This window comes from Crotalus tigris, unplaced genomic scaffold, assembly GCF_016545835.1.
Source record: "Crotalus tigris isolate CLP2741 ecotype Arizona unplaced genomic scaffold, ASM1654583v1 scf7180000018455.1436977, whole genome shotgun sequence".
Classification (NCBI taxonomy): domain Eukaryota; kingdom Metazoa; phylum Chordata; class Lepidosauria; order Squamata; family Viperidae; genus Crotalus; species Crotalus tigris.
This window is the reverse complement of record NW_024097011.1, coordinates 239,761-261,660: the sequence shown is the minus strand read 5'-3', so window position 1 is coordinate 261,660 and position 21,900 is coordinate 239,761. Positions and strand designations below refer to the sequence as shown.

The 21,900-nt window shown below is 42.0% G+C and overlaps 1 protein-coding gene across 7 annotated transcripts in view; it reads right to left on the bottom strand.

Moving 5' to 3' along the window:
* Positions 1–21,900, bottom strand: part of VCAN (versican) — a 104,937-nt gene that overhangs the window by 66,549 nt on the left and 16,488 nt on the right. For all 7 annotated transcript variants that reach the window (XM_039352617.1, XM_039352616.1, XM_039352618.1 and 4 more), the window contains exons 3-5: positions 14,386–14,763; positions 4,721–4,895; positions 4,472–4,599 (exon numbers count right to left, since the gene is read on the bottom strand). In XM_039352617.1, the coding sequence (XP_039208551.1) occupies positions 4,472–4,599; positions 4,721–4,895; positions 14,386–14,763 (681 nt within the window). The remainder of the gene's footprint in view (positions 1–4,471; positions 4,600–4,720; positions 4,896–14,385; positions 14,764–21,900) is intronic.

The window sequence follows — 21,900 nt, the reverse complement described above, 5'->3', positions numbered from 1 at the left end:
TGAAAATGCCTTAACGCTAGGTGAATAGCCCGCAGCTCGAGCCAGTTTATGTTGTGTCGGAGATCCACCGCTGACCAGCGGCCCTGTGTCCACTTGGTCCCCAAGTGGCCTCCCCAGCCGAATAAGCTCGCATCTGTTGTGACTACTACTCTGTCTGGTTCCCTGAAGGGGGACCCCCTGAGGAGAGCTGGAGATAGCCACCACCTGAGGGAGTGTCGTACTCTCAGAGGTATGCCTACCCTCTTCCGGGATGCACTGATTTGTTGTCTCTGAAACGGGAGCATGAACCATTGCAGTTCTCTTGAGTGCAGCCTTGCCCAAGGAACTATTGCTATGGTCGATATCATCTTCCCTAGCAGCTGGGAGAGGCAGACCAGCGTCACTGACTGACCGCGGCTTACCTGTTTTACGGCTTTCTTTATGCTGCTGAGGCGTTCCTGTGATAGGTACACCTTGCATTCCTTTGTGTCTATGACCGCTCCCAGGTGGAGTATTCTCGTAGTTGGGGTTAGATGGCTCTTTGGAAAGTTCACCGAGAAGCCGTGGTCCTGCAGCATTTTTATCACTAACTTTAGGTCCGCCCGAGACTGCTGGGCGGACGATGACTGGATTAGAATATCGTCCAGGTAGCACTGGACTCTGACTGGTACGTTTCTTAGTTGTGCTGCCAGAACCGCCAGAATCTTGGTGAACACCCTGGGCGCTGATGACAGGCCGAATGGAAGTGCCCTGTATTGAAAATGGTGCCCCCTGTAGGCAAACCGTAGAAAGCGGCGGTGAGCCAGAGAGATAGGGATGTGCAAGTATGCCTCCGTGAGGTCGATCGATGCCAGAAAATCCCCTTTCCTTACGCTTCCAAGGATGGAGCGTAGTGTCTGCATTTTGAATTTGCGGTATTTTATGTAGAAATTTAGCCTTTTCAAATCCAAAACGGCTCTCCAACCCCCCGAGGGTTTTGGGACCACGAAGAGGATAGAATAAAACCCCTGGTCTCTCTGGTTCATAGGCACCGGCTCTACGGCCCGTATGTTTAGAAGGTGCTGAACGGCCTCGTTCATGAGCCTTCTCTTTGTTGGGTTTGTGGGACAGGGGCACGGGCGGAAGCGGTTCGGGGGCTTTGAGAGAAATTCTAGAGATAGACCATGACGTATGGTGTTCCTGACCCATACGTCCGTGGTGGTCTCTTCCCACTGGGGAGCAAACCCTGCTAGTCTGCCCCCTATGGGAAGGTCTGGGCGGGAGTCATCTGGTACGGCGGAAGGGGCGGTTGTTCCCCCGAAAGGGCCGTCTTCCCTGTGTTTGCCTATGTCTTGTGTTCTGTCTGTCCCCCTGTCTTTCCCTATCCTGTCTAGCTTGGAAGGGTTGGGAATTTTGAAAGTAGTTGACCCTGGCTTCCGTACGAAAGGATTGTTTCCAAGCCGGGTCTCTTGTCCTGCCTTTTAAGCATGTGTTTAAGGACCTTGCGCTTGTCCTTGTTCTCTGTCAGGTATGGCGTTAGTGCCTCACCAAACAGCTTTGCCCCTTGGTACGGAGCCGAAGCCAATTTCCACTTGGATTTGGTATCCGCCTGCCAGTTCTTTAGCCAGAGGATGCGCCTGCTCGTGTTGTTTGCCGCCATTGCCTTGGCTGAAAACTTGGTCGCTAAAAGTGTTGCGTCCGACGCATATTCCGTGGCCGCTACCATTTTGCTGAGTTCCTGATGAGTGCGTATATCTTCCATGGGAACCCGGCCCTGTAGCTCACGGAGCCAACAAAGTGTGGCTCTGGTGAAAAAGGACGCGGAGGTAGACGCCCTGGTAGCCCAAGCTATTGCCTGGTGCGTTCTCCTGTAGTTGGACTCACTCTTTCGGTCCTCGGCTTTAAGAGCCTCAGCAAAATCTCCTGATATGGCCGTGTCCGATATCAGGGGACCTATGGGTTCGTCCACCACCGGCACCTCCAATGTTCCCTCTAGCTCCCTTGCTACGTTAAATAGCTTCCTCTCCGCATTGCTAGGAAGCGGTAGGGAGGTTGGCGCTGCCCACTGTTTCCTTATTGTGTTTAGGAACATGGTCGGGCATGGTATGCGGTGTTGAGTGGTTACCTTTTCGGCGAACGTCGGCTCAGCCTCCGTGTCAACTGTGACAGGCTCCGCTGGTGTCCCATGCCCCAGATGGGCTGTGGCCTCAGCCTTGCGCAGAATAGTAACAAAAAGAGAAGGGTTAAACAGGCCGCTGAAGGACGGCCCTTGAGGTGAGGTGTCCTCCTCCTCCTCAGACATTTGAATCCCTTGTGACGTACCTGGCTGGTCCAGGTAAGCTTCCTCAGAGACCGACGAGTCTGAGACGGAGGAGAGGTCCTGATGGTCCTCCGTTTCCTCCCGATGCCTCGTTCTAAGTCCTAGAGACTTGGCTTTTGAAGTTTGAGCCCTGGCCTCAAATGCACGGTCCACTGCCTGTGCTATTAGGGTAGCTAGCAGATCCCCCGTCAATGCAGGAGGAGTGACCATTGCCTGCGACCCTGCAGGTGCTGTGGTTAGCATGGTCCTCGGGGTTTCCTGTAACCTCCGTGGGGAGGGGGATCGGGAGAGCGATGAGAATTCGCCTATCCCACCCTCTGTTTGGGACTGTGATGAGCTCCCTAATGACCAAATGGCCCGTGGGGATGAAGGGAGACCCAGCGGTAGATCAGGACCTATTCCCCCATTCTGCCTATTTTCAATTCTGGCCCTTTTCTGGGCTCTGTCGAACTCTTTTTCTAGGGCTTGGTGTCTTCTGATTGCCTGTTTGTCAGCCTTCTTTGATGACTTCCTTGCAGCCTTTCTAGGGGCTGCAGAGGATTCCGAATCCTCTGAAGCAGGTGCTCCAGAGGATGAAGGCGGGGCTCCAGTGGAGGGAATGATTGCTTCCTCCATTCTCCACTAACGCTGGGCCGCGATAGGGGGGACCCAGGTAGTAGGAGAGCTCCAACTTTGAGTAAGGACAGGCGCACTACTGGGGGCGTCTGGAACTCAGGAGCAGACTCTGCCAAATTGTCAGAGTTAGTCACTGTGCACGGATAAGAACAGGCACGCTAATGGGAATGCCTGGAACCCGGCTTGACTATGGTGGGTAAGGACAGGCACGCGACTGGGGATGCCTGGAACCCACCACTAAATCCAGAGGCGTACGGGCCACTAATGGGGGACCCGAAGTCTGGAAGGAGCCAAAGGCAACTAAACACAGTTAGTTATGAAAGGTTCTTATTTACTTTAGGTAGAAGACACCAAGTCCTGGAACCAGTAGCTATGTGTCTGATTTGAATGTCTCTGAATGAATAATAGATGCTTTAGTACCCCAGTACTGCTTGCCTATTAATTCACTCCAGCGGCTGAACCTAGCTTTCTTAAGGAACTTTAACTCCCCTGTTTGGACAAAAAATATGGCCGCCGCTGCCAGGAAACTACTGCGCATGTGTTAACAAGGCTGCCTATGCCACGTGCGGTTGTAACAAAGAGCTGCGCGTGCTTCCAGCTGTGCAGACAATGGCGCCTCGTTTAAAAAATCCTGAGCAGCCTGGAGTGAAAAGACTGCTCCTTCGCACGCCAGCTGTTTCCCTTAATCAATCTCCCTCCCAGCATGCGTCCCCTTTGTCCTCCGCTTCCCTCGCTAACTGCTTGCCTTTCTGTCTTTTTTTTTGTTGTTGTTTTAAACGCGAGGGGTTGCCCGAGCCTCCCCGTTTGTTTAAGGCGGCTGCCGGCTGCTGGAAGGTGGCTGGGGTTGGTTAGGGAGGGGAGTTAGGGATTTCCCCCTTTTAAGTGGGGGTGGTTTCCCCTGTAGGAATCTGACTTCCTGAGTTTTACAATTTAGCAAGGAAATTTTTGAGTGGTCAATTAAATTGAATTAAATTATCTCTAATTAACTTTTAAACTAAGCAATTTCAGCTACTAGAAAAAATCCCCCCTAATGGAAAGGAACTATACCTGCCCAGGAGCCAAAAGTTGTAGATGTCTCTGCATGGCCAGATCAGTCAAGACTAAAGGATCATGGTCCAAGACGGGGCGTGGCAACTTTGGCTGACTGATCTGATTGGCCAGGAATACAGTCTCAACCCACTGCGTGGATTATCCATCTCCAGTGCTGGAGAACCATTAATAATATCTGTATTATTATTATTGATGTTGTTGTTGTTGTTAATGCAACTTTGGGTCAGGCAGGAGGCACCCATCCACAGGCTAGGATTCCTGCCATGCAATTTCCAACATTGGTCACTTATCAATACAACTCACACTGTCTAGTAGGCTGAAATCCTTATTTAAGTATCCTTAAGGGGAAGCGTAGCCCCATTCAGCACAAGTTCCTAGTCTCAGGAATCATCAACAGACAATACTATCAAGGTTCACTTTCAATTTAATTGTCCTTTAATGTATTCAGACAGTAATTCAGCACTTCCACAACTTGTTAGCCACAATGCATAGTGCTAAAAAGAAAGAAGAAATAAATGTGTTGCTTACCATTTATGCTTCCAACGTAGCAGTAGACATCATAAGTTTCATTAGGAAGGCGATATCCATAGGATCTGACTCCTTCTTTTCCCATCATGTCCCCAAAGCAGCCAACTCTAGGTTGCCTAATAGGATATCTGCAGTACATTAAGTGAAATAAAGTAAAATAAATTAATGACAGAGAACATGTTATACTTGCTACCATAAATGTAACCAAGCTATTAGATACACCATCAAAAAGCCACTTGATCATCTCACCTAACAGTTTGATCAGACAACCAGCCAGCATCACATTGCTCAAATCCATCTTCATATGCAGCTTTCAGTTGTTCAGGATTTGCAATCGTAGCACCATTCTCCAAACAGGTGTCCTGAGCCTGTTTGAAATTCATAGTGTACCTACTGGAAGCCGCACGATAGTGAAACACAACACCTGCAAAAGATAATAAACTTATATCGCATCAACTTTTATTTAAAACTAAATTATCGTAGGCAGTGAGATCAGAAAGAACATTTAGAAAGGTTTTCAGATTGTATTCTATGCCCCTATTATCAGTACAAAGATTTTTTATAACTATCTTTTGCTCAGTTTGCAAATCTGCAAGCTACAGAAACCATCATTATTCATTTTTGTTTGCATCATACTTCTGTATTTTTCCAATAGCTTCTGGCCAATATGGAAATAAAACTGAAGACTTCATGCAAAATAAATTGTCAATTCTTTGCCTTCTATTCTATACTGCCAAGATAAAAAGACTTCTAAAGGAATATGAGAGTCAGATAGAATTATTACAGTTATATAAAAGTCTGACACCTATTTGGGTCCTTGTCTAAGGAACAAAGCAGTGAAGGGTAGAGCAAATATCTTCCAGACATATTTCTATTCTTCTGCCTAAAAAAAAAAATTGAAAAGGAACAAAACAGTGGCTAAATCGCTTATAGAGACTGTGGCTTTAATCAGAATTTTAAAATATGACCAAGTATCCCATTCTTTTCTTTTGCATTTTTCATCATTATTTTGTGTGTATCTTTAACACAGGAAGCATCAAGAGTTCTAAATTAATGGAAAGTTTAGCTCATGACATTTCACTGTAATGAAAGAGGATACTAAAAATGTTCACATAGGTATATAATTAATCTACATTGCTATTAGTCGGCTAAGATTTCTTAATAGAATTTGGAGAGAGTCTAGATTCTGCCATGTCCTTAATGTGAGAAAAATATAAATATATTAGAAATATATGTACTGCTGTGGAATTTCCCATATATTGTATCATGTAAACAGTTTTATTGTTTACTTTGCTGTTAGCACAATAACTCCTACACTTACAATGACAGAATGTTGCTATTTTGTACTGAAATAAGGTATGTATACCCGCAACTATGCCATAACTCTTTCAAGTGATTTCTTTGCAAGATACAAACTTTGTGTCACTAAAGTTTGAAGGTTTAAGACTCAGTGGGTCCCAGATTCACTCCACTACCTCCAGCAATAAAAGAGCTTGATCCATTCTCACCAAGCCTAGTGTCAGCTACTTGGACACAATAGACCATAACATTTCCTGTCTCAGTTAATGAACTGGAAAATAGTTTCAAATGGACTTTAGTCGTAAATAGATGAAGCTACTGATCTGCCCAGCATTTTTGTTAAAATGTAATAGCCTGATTTAGTTTCATGGCTTACTTCTTCTCACAAATTCACAGGTTGTTGCAATCTAATTTCAGAGATCTTCACAGCTATATGGACATATTAATTAGAACAATGTTTTTTTTTTCCCTTCCTCAACCATCACAACACAAGGTCATTTAAAGGACCTATCTTTTTAAAATCAAAAACAAAGTTTTGATTTTAATATGAAATATGAAAACATAGAATTAAATATAAAAAATGGGAACATGTTTTATATTTTGACAAATTATATCTTGATAAATCATAAAGACATTTATTTAAGTATAGATTTCACTCATTTAGAGATCTGGTGAGTTTACTTTTAAATAAATATTCAGCAACTTGATATTGTGATAACAGAAAGTGATAAAAAAAGGCTTAAAGTTTGATTAAAGCAACTGTTTTTATTCTGCTATCCAAGAATCCCTGGTGCCCATGAAGGTACTTCAAGTAAGTGCTGTCACTAAATTTTTTAAAAAAGTTGTTTGAAACCTTATGAGGCTACCAAAACTTACTTTTTTTAGTCTTCTTGCTCAAATTCTTAAAAGGCTTCAGAAAAAAATGTCTTCATATTTTTAGATTTTGCAGTGTTGCCAAATATTAAACTGCTACAGTCATCATTAATATAGTATTAAGATACAGGAATAGGCTGAATCACTTTTATATGTGATTAGCAAACTTTGAATTGCTATATTATCATTGCAAATTTTGAGGACTGCTACATTACCAGCATCTACTTATGAAGCAGTCCTCAAAATTTGCAATGATAATGTAGCAATTCAAAGTTTGCTAATCACAAATAAAAGTGATTCAGCCAATTCCTGTGTCTTAATACTACTAGATTTAGAACAGTCAAGTACATTAAACTTGTTTATATCAGAAGCATTGTAGGATAAATCCCATATGGATATATGGTAGGAAGAATTGTTGAAACATTTCCAGTAGCTAACTATTGTTTGCTATGGCCTAAAATTCCCTATTAACTCAGATTTAAAGACTTTATGATACCCACCACCATGGGACAAGTACATTTAACATAAATAAAAGAACATGTGTCTGTTTCCAGCTTTTGGAATTTCTGGACAAGCCATGCCAGCTTTCTCTTAGTTTCTCTTCATTATAAAAGAAAAAGATCTGGCAATCTTTTGATTGGTAAGACAAATTAGTACCTGAGTTTGGTTTTAATGGAGATGGTCTTTTTTAATTATGCATTTTTAGATTACAAACTTGTTACTCTTAGGATAACAGACATAATTTTCTGGTATGCAGTAATCAAATAATGTATTCCTCACTCAGCATAAACTCCCCTTCATCCTTTATTTTTTGCATTTTTTGATGAAAAAGTGCTGAAGTCATAAAATCTTAAAAATGAATTCAATGGAAATTTGACAATGGAATTCCAAACACTTTTAGGCAGTAGCTCTAAAAGGGGTGTTGCCTTACCTGAACGCCTTTTCTCAGTATGATGATGGAGAATCCACCAATGGGTTTTGCTTGTCTTCTGCCCGTATAGACTAAGTCAGCCAATTTTGCCACACCCTCTCCCTAGGACCATTCCCCCCTCAACTGAGGCACAGCTGTTGGCTATGATTCAAGTGTGTTGGCCCAATCCTTCCCCAGCACAGTACCTGACTGGCCCTAAGGGTGAGAGTGGATTCTCCATCGTGATGCTGACAAAAGGTGTTCAGGTAAGACAACACCCCTTCTCCAGCATGACGAGTGGAGAATCAACCAATGGGACATACCAAAGCCTCACTGTCCCCGTGGGTGAGAAGCTGTCTGGGCCTGTGTCCCACTCTGATACTACGCACTGGAGGACCCTCCTGCCAAATGAGGCCTCTGCCAATGCGAACCTATCTAACTTGTAGTGTCTTATAAAAGGGGAAGACAATGCCCACGTCGCCACCCTACATATTTCCTCAATCACTGCCTAAGTTGCCCACGCTGCTGATGTTGCAGCGCTGCGAGTGGAATGGGCAGTGATTTATTTAGGAACTGAGAGTGATTGCCTTTGGTATGCTTCTGCTATGCAATTCCTGATCCATCTGCCAATTGTGGACGCTGTGACCCTTCGATCCCTTGAGTGTGAATGGAAGGATACGAACAGGGCCCCAGATTTGCAGAAGGGTGCAGTTTGCTTTATGTATTGCCTTAAGGCCCTGAGAACGTCTAAGGTGTGCCATTTCATGGGAGGGCTGAGGGCAAAAATCTGGTAGCACCACCTCCTGTGTCCTGTGCAATAGGGAATTGATCTTGGGAATGAAGGAGGGGTCCAGGCATAGGACCACCCTATCTGTGTGGAAAATGCAGAGATCTTCCCTAACTGATAGAGCTGCCAACTCTGAAATGCGTCTAGCCGAGGTAACGGCCACCAGAAATGTGACCTTAAGTGTGAGGTACTGTAAGGTGCAGGTCCGGATAGGTTCGAATGGAGATGAGGGGATGGCCTGTAGGACCTTGGACAGATCCTAGGAGGGATATCTGTGGACCACAGGTGGTCTGTTGTTTGTTGCGCCCTTCATGAAGGATCGCACCACTGGATGTTTGGCCAGTGGTTCAGAGTTGCCATATGTGAGTATGGTGGACAGGGCAGCCATCTCTCTGAGAATTGTGTTGGGTGCTAAACCCCTCTTAAGTTCCTCCCACAGGTAGTCTAAGACCCTTGGAATAGCAATCTTAAAAGGGTCTAGATGCTGCCTTGTGTACCAGCTGCAGTAATTTCTCCATGTGGAGTCATAAATTCTGTTAATTGTGTTCGTGTTAATGACGTCTGGAGAATAAGCCTCCCCTTCTAGGAGGCTCTATTCAAGTGCCAAGCAGCTAGTTGGAGCCACTGTAGTTCTGGGTGTTGTAAAGCCCCCTGACTGAGGGAGATTCAGTCATGGGGAATCCTCCACAGAGTGGATATAGAAAAGACTGACGAGGTCGGCAAACAGCCCCCTAGGCCAATGTCCCCGAGTGCGTCCACTCTCTCCACCCCTGAATGAAGTGGGAGAAGAACCTCAGGAGCTGGACATTTTTGGGACTGGCGAATAGGTCCAGCACTGGATGCCAAACCTCTCTGATGCTTCCCTGAAGAGAGCCAGGTGCAGGCTCCACTCTGAGTGATCTACTGTTGCCCTGCTCAGGGAGTCCGCCTGCTGATTTGCTTCTCCTGATATGTGTTCGGCCCTGAGGGAGACTAGGTTGTTCTCGGCCCAACTTCCCAGCATTTGGGCCTCGGTCATGAGGGATCTGGATTGTGTGCCACCCTGTCGGTTGACATGGGCCTTTACCGCCACATTGTCCATGAGAACTAGGATGTGCTGATCTGCCACTGAGTTGCGGAAGTGGCGAAGGACCAGGTGTATGGCAGTTGGCAGAGTAGTTTGCAGCGGGTAATGATGAATCTGCCATGAATTCCGCTGCCACTTTGTCTTGATGTCGGTTCCACTGTCTGAGCCACAGTAATCTGCGTGCTGCGGTATTGGACGCTATTGCCCTGGCAGAGTAGTTTGCGCCGTGTAATGATGGGTTCTCTCCTCATCTGGGGAAATCCTGGCCTGGAGTTGGCGCAGCCAGAGCAATGAAGTCCTAGCAAAAACAGGAGTTAGAAATGGCTGCCTTGATTGCCCATGCTGAGGCCTGGTGTGTTCTGCGGAAGGTGAGTTCTGCCTTCCTGTCCTCTGCCACATCCCCGGATACCGTGGATGGTGAAAAAAGAGCTGCTAGAGGCTCATCTACTGCCTGGACTTCTATTACCTCTGATAAGGCCAGATCCATGTTGAACAGCTTCTTGTCTGTCCGCCTCCCCATTGAAGGGAAAGACCCCGCTGCCCCCAAATTATTCTGAATTGTATCAAAGAAGAGGGGGGGGCAAGGGATATATTGCTGTGTATAGGTGGGCTGCGAAAACACCCTGCTGTTTATGTCCTGACATGTTGAGGGTCCCTCCTGGGGGAGCCTTGGCCTCTTAACCTTTGCGGTGCTGCTGGCCTTGTGGAACAGAGATTTGAATAGAGTCAAGTTGAAGAGGCCTACGGATGGTGGAAGATCTGATATATCTATCATCATCCTCTAACAGCCCCTGATCCGTTTGCTCATAGTCTCCCGTGGGGGACTTCCTGCTTCCAGAGGAATGAGATGGAGAAATTGATCCCTGATATGCTGAGGCTTCCTCTTGGGGAAGGTAGGATTGACCTCTTGAAGCCACAGACCTGGCTCTGGACCTATGATGCCTTGTAGAGGCCATGGCCTGAGCGACAGCCTGAGATATCAGGGATTGTAAGTGTTCTTATGATGGGGCTTCCTGATTGTCTGAGGGGCGAAGCCCTGCTGTTGCTGAATGTGTGGCTCTCAGGTCCCTCGCTTAGGGGGGATCCCTCTGCCTGGTCTGCGCCTGAACTAGGTTGCAGCAGGCCAAATATTTCCTCCTCTGTGTAAGCAGGTAGGACTAGATCATCTCCTGCTATGTTTTGCCTCTTTTCGGCTCTAGAGAATAGTTTTTCCAGAGCCTGGTACCGGCGTTTGGCCTCCTTATCAGCTTCCTTGGAGGATCTTTTGCCAGATATTGCCTTGGCCCTGATCCTGCCTTCTGCTTCCTGGTTGGAGGATTTTGGCCTCTTACATCCCGGAGGACTAATGGAGGAGTCCTGTGCTGCCTGAGCAGCGTTGGTGTCTGCTATTGGCACAAGAGATATCTCAGCACTGAGACTGAGAGGATTCTCGTTGTTAGAGGCTTGGTAATGGGCCGGCCTAGGCCACAGAGCAATCTGGTAATGACTGGAAATAATCCCAGTGGCAATGCCAATTAATGGTACAGGCACCCGCTGTGCTCCCCTATTCCAGCCTCTGTTTTGTTGCTGGCAGCGGTGATATCACTTTTGAAGATACCTCCCGCACACACATGTTAGGCAGACAATTCAGAATGTCGTGGCTCTTTTTCTTCTCCTCCTCTTTCTCCTTTTTTTTTTTTTAAAATAAAAACCATGGTAGGTTGACTATGGGCAGGGCTATGACTGATTAGATAGTAGCGAGGAATGGCCTTAATCTGAAGAGGCGGCACTGTGGGTGAAGAGGGGTGACATGCGCTTCACTGCCTTCCCCCCCCACCATTCAAGTACTCCAGCTCTATTCTTTCCTGTTAACCTTGGGGAAAGAGGAAATTTAGGATTCCTCGCCTAGTGCTGGTTTGAGCCAGCAACGGCTTACCAGCGTCTCGCTTTGGGAGGTTTGAGCAGGAGCAGCTGAATGCTGAAGACTTGAGCGGTTTGAAAGGCACGGCTTGAAGGCACGGCTTGAAATGGCGGTCGCAAATTTGCTCTGTTAATTGCGGCCGCTCTGCCTCTACGGCTGGGGTGCTGAGCACTCGTATTAGGTGGTCCAGCTGTTGCCGTGGGCTGGGACTGTCTGCCTTCCGCTCAGGGATAAGATTCGTGCCCCCTGCTCCGGAGACCACGCGGAGCTAAAATGGCGACCAGCCTCTTTGTCTGCCCTCCGAAGATCAGCTGGGGCTTCGGGGAAGCCTCGCAGAGTCGCTCCGCTTGGCTGGAAGAATTGCGAGCAACTGCTGTTCATTTTACTTCCCCTGCCTTAGAAAGGGTAGAAATGGAAATTTTAAGAGTTTTAAATACGACCTGATCTTAGATCCAAGGTCTGTGTCCTGTCGGGTGAAAGACTAAGTCGAGACTGGGGGAATGGCCCCAGGGAGAGGGGCATGGCAAAATTGGCTGACTTAGTCTATACGGGCAGAAGACAAGCAAAACCCATTGGTGGATTCTCTACTCGTCATGCTGGAGAAGTTGGCAGATCTATAAAATCAAGCAATTCTAATCTCTAAATTCATACCATGAAAACATTTAAAGAACTTCCTTGTATTAATCCTTTCATAAGAGCTCCCTTCCCCAAAGTTCAAAGTCTCCACAAAAGTTGGCTTCACATAAAATGCAAATATATCAAAATGGCACCATGAGTGCAGTAATATAGCTTTTTCAGCAGCTGTATTCCATTATTGGCTCGTATTCATTTGATGTCTAAATGTCTTAGATCCTTTACACATCTTCCAAGCAGGATCTACAATATATACGCATCTTTAATTTATTAATGAAAAGATAAAAAGGAGCAAGAGATAGGTTGGGTGTTTCACAGAAGATAAAATGGAAATGCAAAGAAATTTATGTCCTTGGAAAGCAATAGAGATGCTCTGTTCATTGTACAAATATTCAAGGTGTGAATCTTTTGCATTTATAGAATAATGTGATTCCAAAAGAAACATGATATGAACGCAGAAAAATCTAAGATGGTTCAGAGTGCAAAGGAAGTTAAAGAGAGATAGAAAATGGAGACAGAAAAACATGGAATAATAAAAATAGATGATTATAACATGCAGGAAATGGTCAGTACAGAGAAGCATATCATGGAGATTCAAGTTTAGCAGACTTGGAATAAGAAGGAAAAAAGTAGTCTATTGAGAAAGGAAAGAGGAACTAAATATGGAAGACATAAAGAAAAAAAGAGATGATTAATTAGCAACAATATTTTGAATACAGATTTCATATCAAGTGTTTAGCACTATGCACCTCTAAATTTAAATTGTTCTCTCAGCATAAAAGTAAAGAAGCACACATTTCAAACTTTTAGAAATAGTTTAAAAATGTCACAGAATGTCTATGCACTAAATCACATTTTAAAAATTCCTTTGGGCTAATGATCCCTATTTTTAGCAGCATATAAAGAAAATAAAGAAACAAACTGCAACAAAGGACTTTTCCCAAATTGAAAAAATGGAAGATGTTCACTTTTTATCTTCTGTCTCCCTTTTCCAGTATCCATTTTCTCTTTTTGCTACTTAATCCTTCCCACGTGCTGCTAATTCAAATACAAGGAGCCAGATTTCCATGAAAACAGCCCATCTCCTTACATTTGTCAGGGAGACACAGAAAGGTTGATATATTGCTGACATTCTGACTTAATGAGGTTGTAAAAAAAGAAAAGAAAAGCTATACATAAAGATGTCACCTGCCACCCCCTGGCAGTCTAGACCTGCACCAATCTTTTGAAGTTGTCCTGAAAGTCTTGAGTTTCCAAAGGACAGTTATTTTAATGTTTGAAGGCCAGATTAACTGTTGCAACTCATGGGAGGGCATGGTTGATTTAACAAAAGCAACTGAACTTGACTTGGAAGCTGCTCTGTTAATTGGTGGTGATGGGAAAGAAACTAGGTTTGAGATTCAATGCATCTAAACAGGAAACATAATAAGGGACATACGTAATTTCAGAGAGGGAAAGCAGGATTTAGTGAATTCCTGTATTTCATTTCCCTAGTTTGGTAATATCTATGTGAAACTGCATTAATGTGTCTCAACTAGGAATACTGGTATTGCTGTAGAGATGCTACATTCAACACAATTATTAAAGAACTGCTTTCCACAAGTCCATCATCAACCTATAAATGTGAAAACTGAAGAAGCTTCTTGGATGAGAAGTGAAATGTCTTCAATGGGGAAAAAAAAGGAAGTGCAGATGCCTTTTGAAAAGCACCTTTGGGACAACAATAACTTGAATGACTAAGAAGCTCCATAGATACCAATAATTTCTGGTTTCTCCATGTGGTCCATACTTAGATTCAGAAACTGAATTATGCAAGCATGACTGACTGTAAAATCTGTTATACCTCGCAACCTGCTCAACTCTACCTGTCTGGTACGGCTATCCTATACTATATAGTAAACAAAAATGCTTCATAAGCAAGTATTCTTTGTCTAAGGAGATCTGCCAGGTTTTTTGAATTCAAAGGTGAAAAAAATTATCAAAGTGAATACAAAGAGATAGAAAATAAAAGCAAGGCTACAGAATCTGAAGAGGCTGTATTGTATATACAATCAGTTGGGGGTATTATAGTCATTCATAATCTAATTAGAAACTTCAGCTACATTCTCATTTGCTTGCCAGGCTACAAAAATATTTTGTGAAGCCTTCTTCAGTCTGTTACTTTCTACTTGCATTAGACTGCTTTACATCTTGCAGGATGTCAGGTTGGGAAAGGTTGAACTACTGACTATGCCAGTTGGACTTAATGGAAGTCCTCAAAGACAGCAGAGGGAAAGGTCTGATAAAGCATATTCTTAAAACCACGAGAAAGAAAAATGGCATAAAATATTGCTGCTAAATTACTATTTTTCTGTGGTGAATATTAAAATTTCAATTCATTTTTATTTAATAACTATAATTTAAATTTCACAAAGAAATGCAAGAGTATGGTAAATGGAATTCTCACCATCAACTGCCAGTGAAACAATGTCTTGGGTATCTTCAATTCCATACATTACATCACAGCGATAAATCCCAGCATCACTTGCACGTAACTTCACCATAGTTAATGATGCATCACCAATGTCTTCTGGATGGCTTGGAACTGACACTCTTCCCTTGTAGCCTTGTCCAATCTTGATATTCCCATTCTGGGCCACCAATACTGTAGTTTCTTTGAGATCTTTTCCACCTTTGTCCTGTTCAATCTTTGACCACTTAATCCGGAGAAACTCACTTATGTTGTGATAGCTTGGAGGCAAAGTCGGCAGAGTTGAAAAAAAGCATGGGAGGGTAGCTCTTCCAGAGAGTAAGCCTTTCACTGGTGGACTTTTCTCCACTTTAACTAAAAGAAAAAACAGTGTATAAGTGAGCTAGCGAAAGTTGATTGACATTCAATCCATAAAGCACAGATAGTAAGATTAGCCCTTCTCTTTGCAACTCAAAGCTTAAACAGCAGTGAAAGTGAGAAAGAAATTATAGACATGAAATACTGATTTTATCATTGTAAACTAAAAATCATAAATAAATGTAAGATTATGAAGGTTTCAGAAAAATACACATTTGATTCTAAGCACAGGTTCAAATCACATATCAAAACTTTTCTAGGATGGGATGAAGTCAACATTCAACAAAGAATATTCAAACTGATAATGGACTTCTGGAGATGGCAAACAGAATACATGCAGGTAGTCCTTGACTTGTGATTGTTTAACAATAGTTCAAAGTCAGGGTTCGAAAAAAGTGATTTACAACCTGTACTCACACCTACAATCTGTCATCACCTAATCACAGTTCAGGCAATTAGCATCTGGCTTGCATTTAGGACTGGTTGCAGATGCGTGCAATCACATGGTCATTATTTGCTATTCTCTTTTGCTGATTTCCAACTGGGAAAGTTAGATGTGCTTAACAGCAATCATAGTCATAAAATTGACTGTAACTTGACTTATGTCAGAAATTCTGGCGCGAGCTGTATTGAGGACTCCCTTGTACAACCTTACCATTTTTTCTTTAAAAATTGTACCATGAGAATGACCAACATTTATTTTAATATACAGACATTTAAAAAAGAAAAGATTACATGGCTAAAGATCTTCCCTTAAACTTTTTTCATAGCTATAGTAACTGCCACTCAAAACACATCCACTCTTTAGCAAGGGAAAAGATTTGTATTGGAATGCTGATAGAATGCTTGAACTAAAAATGGACAAGCTTATCCAAATGGTGTATCATGAAGAGAACTGCCCACATAGCTTTACTGTAAGCAATCATTGAAGTAGATCAGGATTGGGCAATCTCCAGGCTGTATTATTCCCCTTATCTACCCCTGCCAGGCATTTTGTTGTTGTTTCTGGGATTTTTGAAGATTCTAATGACAAAATGGTAGTTTCCAATTGTATAAATTTCTCCCCTATTTTAAAAATCAAGCAAGCTTTAAAATAACCTCTTACAAGTTTCATAGATCTGTTTTGAGTTTAACTTGCTGATTCCCTGACCCAAAGTTTAAGCCATGCTCTAGTGTCATCATCACATCACTGCAATGGCAAAGCAAGGCAGTTCCAAGTTCATTTTGCATGGTGAATCTAACCACATAAATTTTTAAGTTAAGAAAGGTATCATTATATTGACAATGGAAACTTCCAGTTTCTTTATATAGGGTGCTTCTATTCAAAAAATTTTTAAAAATGTATTAATTGGTGTTGATATTGCTGTTCCTTGGCCGCATTCATTTAAATAGATTAAATTACTCCAACACATAGTGGAAGAACATAATATATTTATATTATCTTCTGCTCAATCATATTTGATTCTCTTTAAGCCTCCTTAAGAAGGGCTAGTGCTAATGATATGCATAGAGATTCCACATGAGAAATAATCCCGTTCATGTTGCCAGCATGTTTCTAATGGAAGGTTTAGGTGCATGTTTGGAACTAATCTGTGCAGAACTCTTGTGTATACATTAATCATGGCAAGATCTAACTTTCCTTCCTGATTTCAACATAAGAGAAGATCATTGAAATTCAATGATCCCAATAAAAATTTATCATTTGGCTTTTTCTTCACTCTGAACAGCTGGCTTGGTAAAAATCCATTACATGCTTTGTGTCCTGCTGATATTGCATAAATCCAATATTAAATGTAAGACATGAAGGACATTTGCCAAAAGCAAGTGAAAAAAATTAGCCGGTAAGATCTATGGACCAAGAGTTGGTTTATGTTACAGCAAAATAAATGATGGAGTAATTCTATGCAAGAGTTAATGCATATTTACCATGTATCCTAAGAAAAAAGGAACATTTTCTTTCTTTTCAGAAAAATATTTCAGACAGCCAGTTGTTCCCTTTTAATTATTTCCTTTCCAACCTCAGGGCTTAACGTATCACTCAAATAAAATATTCCTCAGTAGTTGGAAGGAGGGAGGGGAAAAATAAGATCTATGGGTGGTTCCTATACGATTAAAGAACTTTTACCATCTTTTACATCTCTGCAGCTGCAAACACTTTACTGTAGACTGTTTCCATCCAATATTAGTATATGGCTAAAGTTAGCTCTGGCTACTGTTCATATAACCTGCTTGCTGTGCATATGGAACAGGAACTATATATTTGCTAGATCTACGAATCCTTAATCCCTCATGAATTTATTCAATGGTTTGATAGATTAATTGATTTAATTAATTAAGAGTAATTGAGAAGCACACATATCTATAAATAAATAATTCCTGACTACAGCATAAAAATGAACACTGCTTATTTGCAAACATTATTTTTATTTTTTTAAACTCTATATGCTTAGAATGCAGAATACATGAGAAAGATAACTTTTATTAGATTAATACATTAATTAATTAAAAGAATTGCAAAGTTATGCACATGGCATCCATTGTTGGAGGGTATCAAAAAAAGTCAAAATGATGGCTATGATCATGCAGTAATCAGTCATCGTTTTTACTTTTTTGACATCTTCTCCCCTTGTAGACATGCCGGATTATGCTGTCCCAAAATATTTGTTTAAGTTAGTGTTTCTCAACCTTGACAATTTTAAGGCATGTGGACAATGCTGGCTGTGGAATTCTGGGAGTTGAAGTCCACATGCCTTAAAATTGTCAAGGTTGAGAAACACTGGTTTAAGTGAAGGGTAACATATTGTCTTCTTCAAGAACAGGCAAAACATTGCAAACTGAGTCATATTTTACTACTGGCAACAGAATAGTAATCTGCACTGCATTTGAAGGTTGCAGGGTCATATATGAGTCACAACCTTTAATGATAATTGACATGATTAAACATAAAGTGACATAATATCATAATACAATTGCCTGTTACATAACATGGAGTTTTGTCCCTTCAATTCCTCTTAGCAACTGCCTCCTTCTGCCAGATATGATCTGCAAAAACATCACCATCACTCAGCAGCCAATGTTTTGTTGTTAGGGTTGTCCAGTTCTGTAGTTCAGATCTATTGCCCTTAATATGGCCAGCCTGTAGTGTTAGTAATAAGCACTTTTCTAACATTGTAAGATGTTGGTCTGAGAAAAATGGAAGACCATTTCTGTAGAGGATAGGCAGAATAAGGATGGATGGATGGATGAATGGATGGATGGAAGGAAGGAAGGAAGGAAGGAAGGAAGGAAGGAAGGAAGGAAGGAAGGAAGGAAGGAAATAAGCAGATTCTATTTCTTCCCAGCTTAAGTGACGTAAATACCCCTATGTCTGACCTGTTCTATTTAAAAATACTGTCACTAAATGTAACTCTATAGCTTCCCTTTGGAATGAAAAGCAACAATAGGAGCATAATGTACAAACTACATGATAAAAACATATGTGGGAATCCAGACAAGCTTCTCCTCATGATCACGGGCAAGTGATATCAGATTTTTAATTAAAGTCATTAATCTCAAAATGAATCTGTATTAACTGTAAATGATATCTCTCCAAATGAAAGTGTGTTGAGGCAGCAAGGCAACATCAGAATAGTCCCTTTTTACCCAGAAAATGGTTGTATATCCGCATCACACCAAAACACATGCCAAAGGAGATTCCCTGGCAGGTCCTGGAGGAGAAAAGAATAAGCCAAAGCTTGCAAAATTACATCATGGGGACTCTAGAACATATAAATTGTCCTCAGGTTATGACTACTGGAATTATGACCACTGGAACTGGAATTTCAGTCACTACATGATGGTGTTATTAAACAAGTCACCATCATATGACTGCAGCAAGTTGTATATTACCACAGTCTTAAAGAATCACATGGTTGTTAAGTGAATCATACAGTTTTTAAATGAATCCAATTGACTTAGTTTGTTGGGAACTAGCTGGGAAGGTCACAAATCACAATTATGTGATCGCAAGATGCTGCAACCATGTGAGCGGGTTGCCAAGTGCCGAAACTGTGATCACTTATTGTGGAGGATAATGCAGCAGTCAAAACTTTTGAGAATGGGTCAAAAGTCACTTTTTCTAAGACTGCTGTAAAATTGAACTGTCATTAAACAACTGGTTGTAAGTCAAGGACTACAAGAGTAGGAAATAAGAATATATGGAACACAGTTAATTGAACTGCTTCTGTTCAACAGGAGCTGCTGACAGGCTAAGTGAACTGCTTTCTGAAAGCCAGAAAGCTACTATTTCAGTTATTTGAAATGATGCTAAAATAATATCCAATCATGCTAAAATAATATCAATTCATGTTAAAATAATATCCAAGGCAACTGGAAATACTGATAACAATAGATCAGAAGATGAAGAAGTAAAATCACCCTGACTGGTCTGAAAGGTAACCTTGGAAAGCCAGACCACTGCAAAAAGCTCATTTAGCAGCAGGTCTGCAAGAAAATTACTTCATCGGAGTGTGAATTAATAATTGAGGCTACTGAAAATGACTGCATAAGAGACAAGAGTTAGGAGCCTCAGCAGATTTTCCCTTGGATTATAAAGAGCATTTTTATAATATGCAAGTTTACTTATACCACTGATATATAATCAATAGTTATGGGCTCTGACTTTTTAACTTACATGAAAATACCAAATGGGGAAAAAAACACAAGGGAGGAGGACAGCCCAACAATAATCGGTGATGATAATGAAGAAGAAATATTAATTGACTGTTGATCAATATGATTCAGAACTAAAGAACTATCTGTCATCAGCATAATTTGGGTTGCTTGATCTGATTAACATCAAGGCTAAAAAACCTTTCTTATTCAGCTACCCTGAGCCACTTGATCTGAATTTTAAATAATCTTGCATTTCTAGTTTCAAATAATCTATTTATGAGATTATGAAGATCTACATTTTGAGACTACTGATACTGAGGAAAGATGGTGTTTTTAAAAAAGGAAGCAGGGTTTTACAAAATAAGCAATGAAGGACCAAATTAAAAGAAAGGTTTTTCTCTGTACTAGTACTAGATACTAGGATCAACCGCAGATCGAAATTTTGTTCATATAAAAATAGCAACTTCTTCCCATGTAGATAAACTATAGAAACCATTGCCATGAAAAAAATAACAACCAGCTCAAATGGGCATTAATCAAGTTCATGCTTTCAGGCTATGGTAGCTATTAACTAATGTCAAGTCTAGAGCCAGTAATATTTGTAAACTACTAGTTATTGGGAATAAAAGGAGAAAAATGGTATGCTCTTACAACCTTTTATAAGCCAATATAGGAACAAGATGCTGAACCAAATAGATTGTTAATCTAATACAGCCCTGTCAGCAGCAAGAAAAAAAATAACATAAAAATGGGGACAAATCCCATAAATGGAACAATTACATAATGATGTCTAATGCTGCTATCTAAGTCACATAATCTGCATGCTAATATCATAATGCAGGGACACCATTTGCCTCGCTTGCCTTCTTATGGCTGACTTTTTGAACAGCATCCTATGTTTTAGTGCCCCATAGATTTTACATACATATAGACCAGGGGTTCTCAACCTTGGCAACTTTAAGACTTGTGGACTTCAATTCCCAGAATTCCTCAGCCACCTTATGGGAATCACTGTTGTAATTAATCTTTCATCTTGAACGATGGTCACTAAAAATTAGCTGCAAATAGTGTCTGACAGCTATCCACACAACTACTCCAATTTTAAAGATATCATTGTATCAGACTTATTTCCTGTATTATTCTTCCATTTATATCAGCGGTTCTCAACCTGTGGGTCGCGACCCCATTTCACGGGGGTCGCCAAACAACGCGATCCGCCATTTTTTTCCCTCAGCCAGCGCAGGGGGCGCCGCCCGCATGCGCACCGCGCAGGGTCGGCACCGCACATGCGTGCCACGCAGGGGCTGTGCATGGGGGCGCTGCCGCGCATGTGTGCTGCGCAGGGGCGGCGCATGGGGGCGCCGCCACGCATGCGCGCCACGCAGGGGCGGTGCCGCGCATGCGTGCCGCCACACATGCACGCCGCCTCCTTATGACCGGGGTATAAAAAGATTGAGAACCACTGATTTATATGTTGTGTGTCAGTGCTGCAGTACATGCTGATGGGATAAACTAAAGTGCCAAGCTCTTTCAACTATGAATTCCCTCTGATTATAGCATGGGACCTAGGATCCTGTTCTTTAGTTAGCATGCACAGATAGAATACACCTTAGAACAGGAGTGTCAAACTCGCAATGTGCCATCAATGGGGTAGGCGCAGTATTGTCATGACGCATCCGGCCCGCAGGCCAGCAGTTTGACACCCCTGCCTTAGAACAAGAGTTTCTTGAACATCTAGTCCAGGGGTATCAAATTTGCCACGTCAAGTGACATGTTGTGATGTATCGTGACTTTTTTCTCCTTGCTGGAGCTGGAGTGGGCACAGCTTCCGCGTGATGCATCCGGCCCATGGGCTGGCAATTTGACACCTCTGATCTAGTCCTTTTCCAAAAAGGCTATGTATTCACTTTCTAGGCAACTGAAACACCCGTGTAGTTTAACTTAAAGAAAAATAGTTCTATATCCAGGCAATCCAGAAAAAAAGCTCTACGTACTTTACATCCCATGTCCTAAAAATCAGGAACAGAATTTTTATCACCATATTCCTTCTGATGTTAATCCGAATTCCAGCTCCCCTTTATAGGAGGTCTCATATCTCTAGCCTTTATTATGCAAAACTAATACTTTTAAACATTGTATCCTTATTTCTAAAAATGTGATGTTTCCTTTTAAGGTATATACCAACACCCTTACTAAGGATTGAAAGGAAAAAAAGCTTTCTCCTAGAAAGTTTTATCTTGCACTAAGTCATGACCTTAGTGTAGAAACAACCTATTGAATTCAGATGGAACAGGTTTCAAGTATTACCAGCAGTGTGTTTATCATTACTTTGGCTACTCAGCCCACTATGCCAATGTCAGATCAAATTGTATTAATATAGCATGTGGAACATAAGTCTATCTGTACTCAAAATTCAAATGCTGTAACTCGAATTAGGCAACTATGGTCCCTTTATGACCAGCAGACTTCAACTCCCAGAAT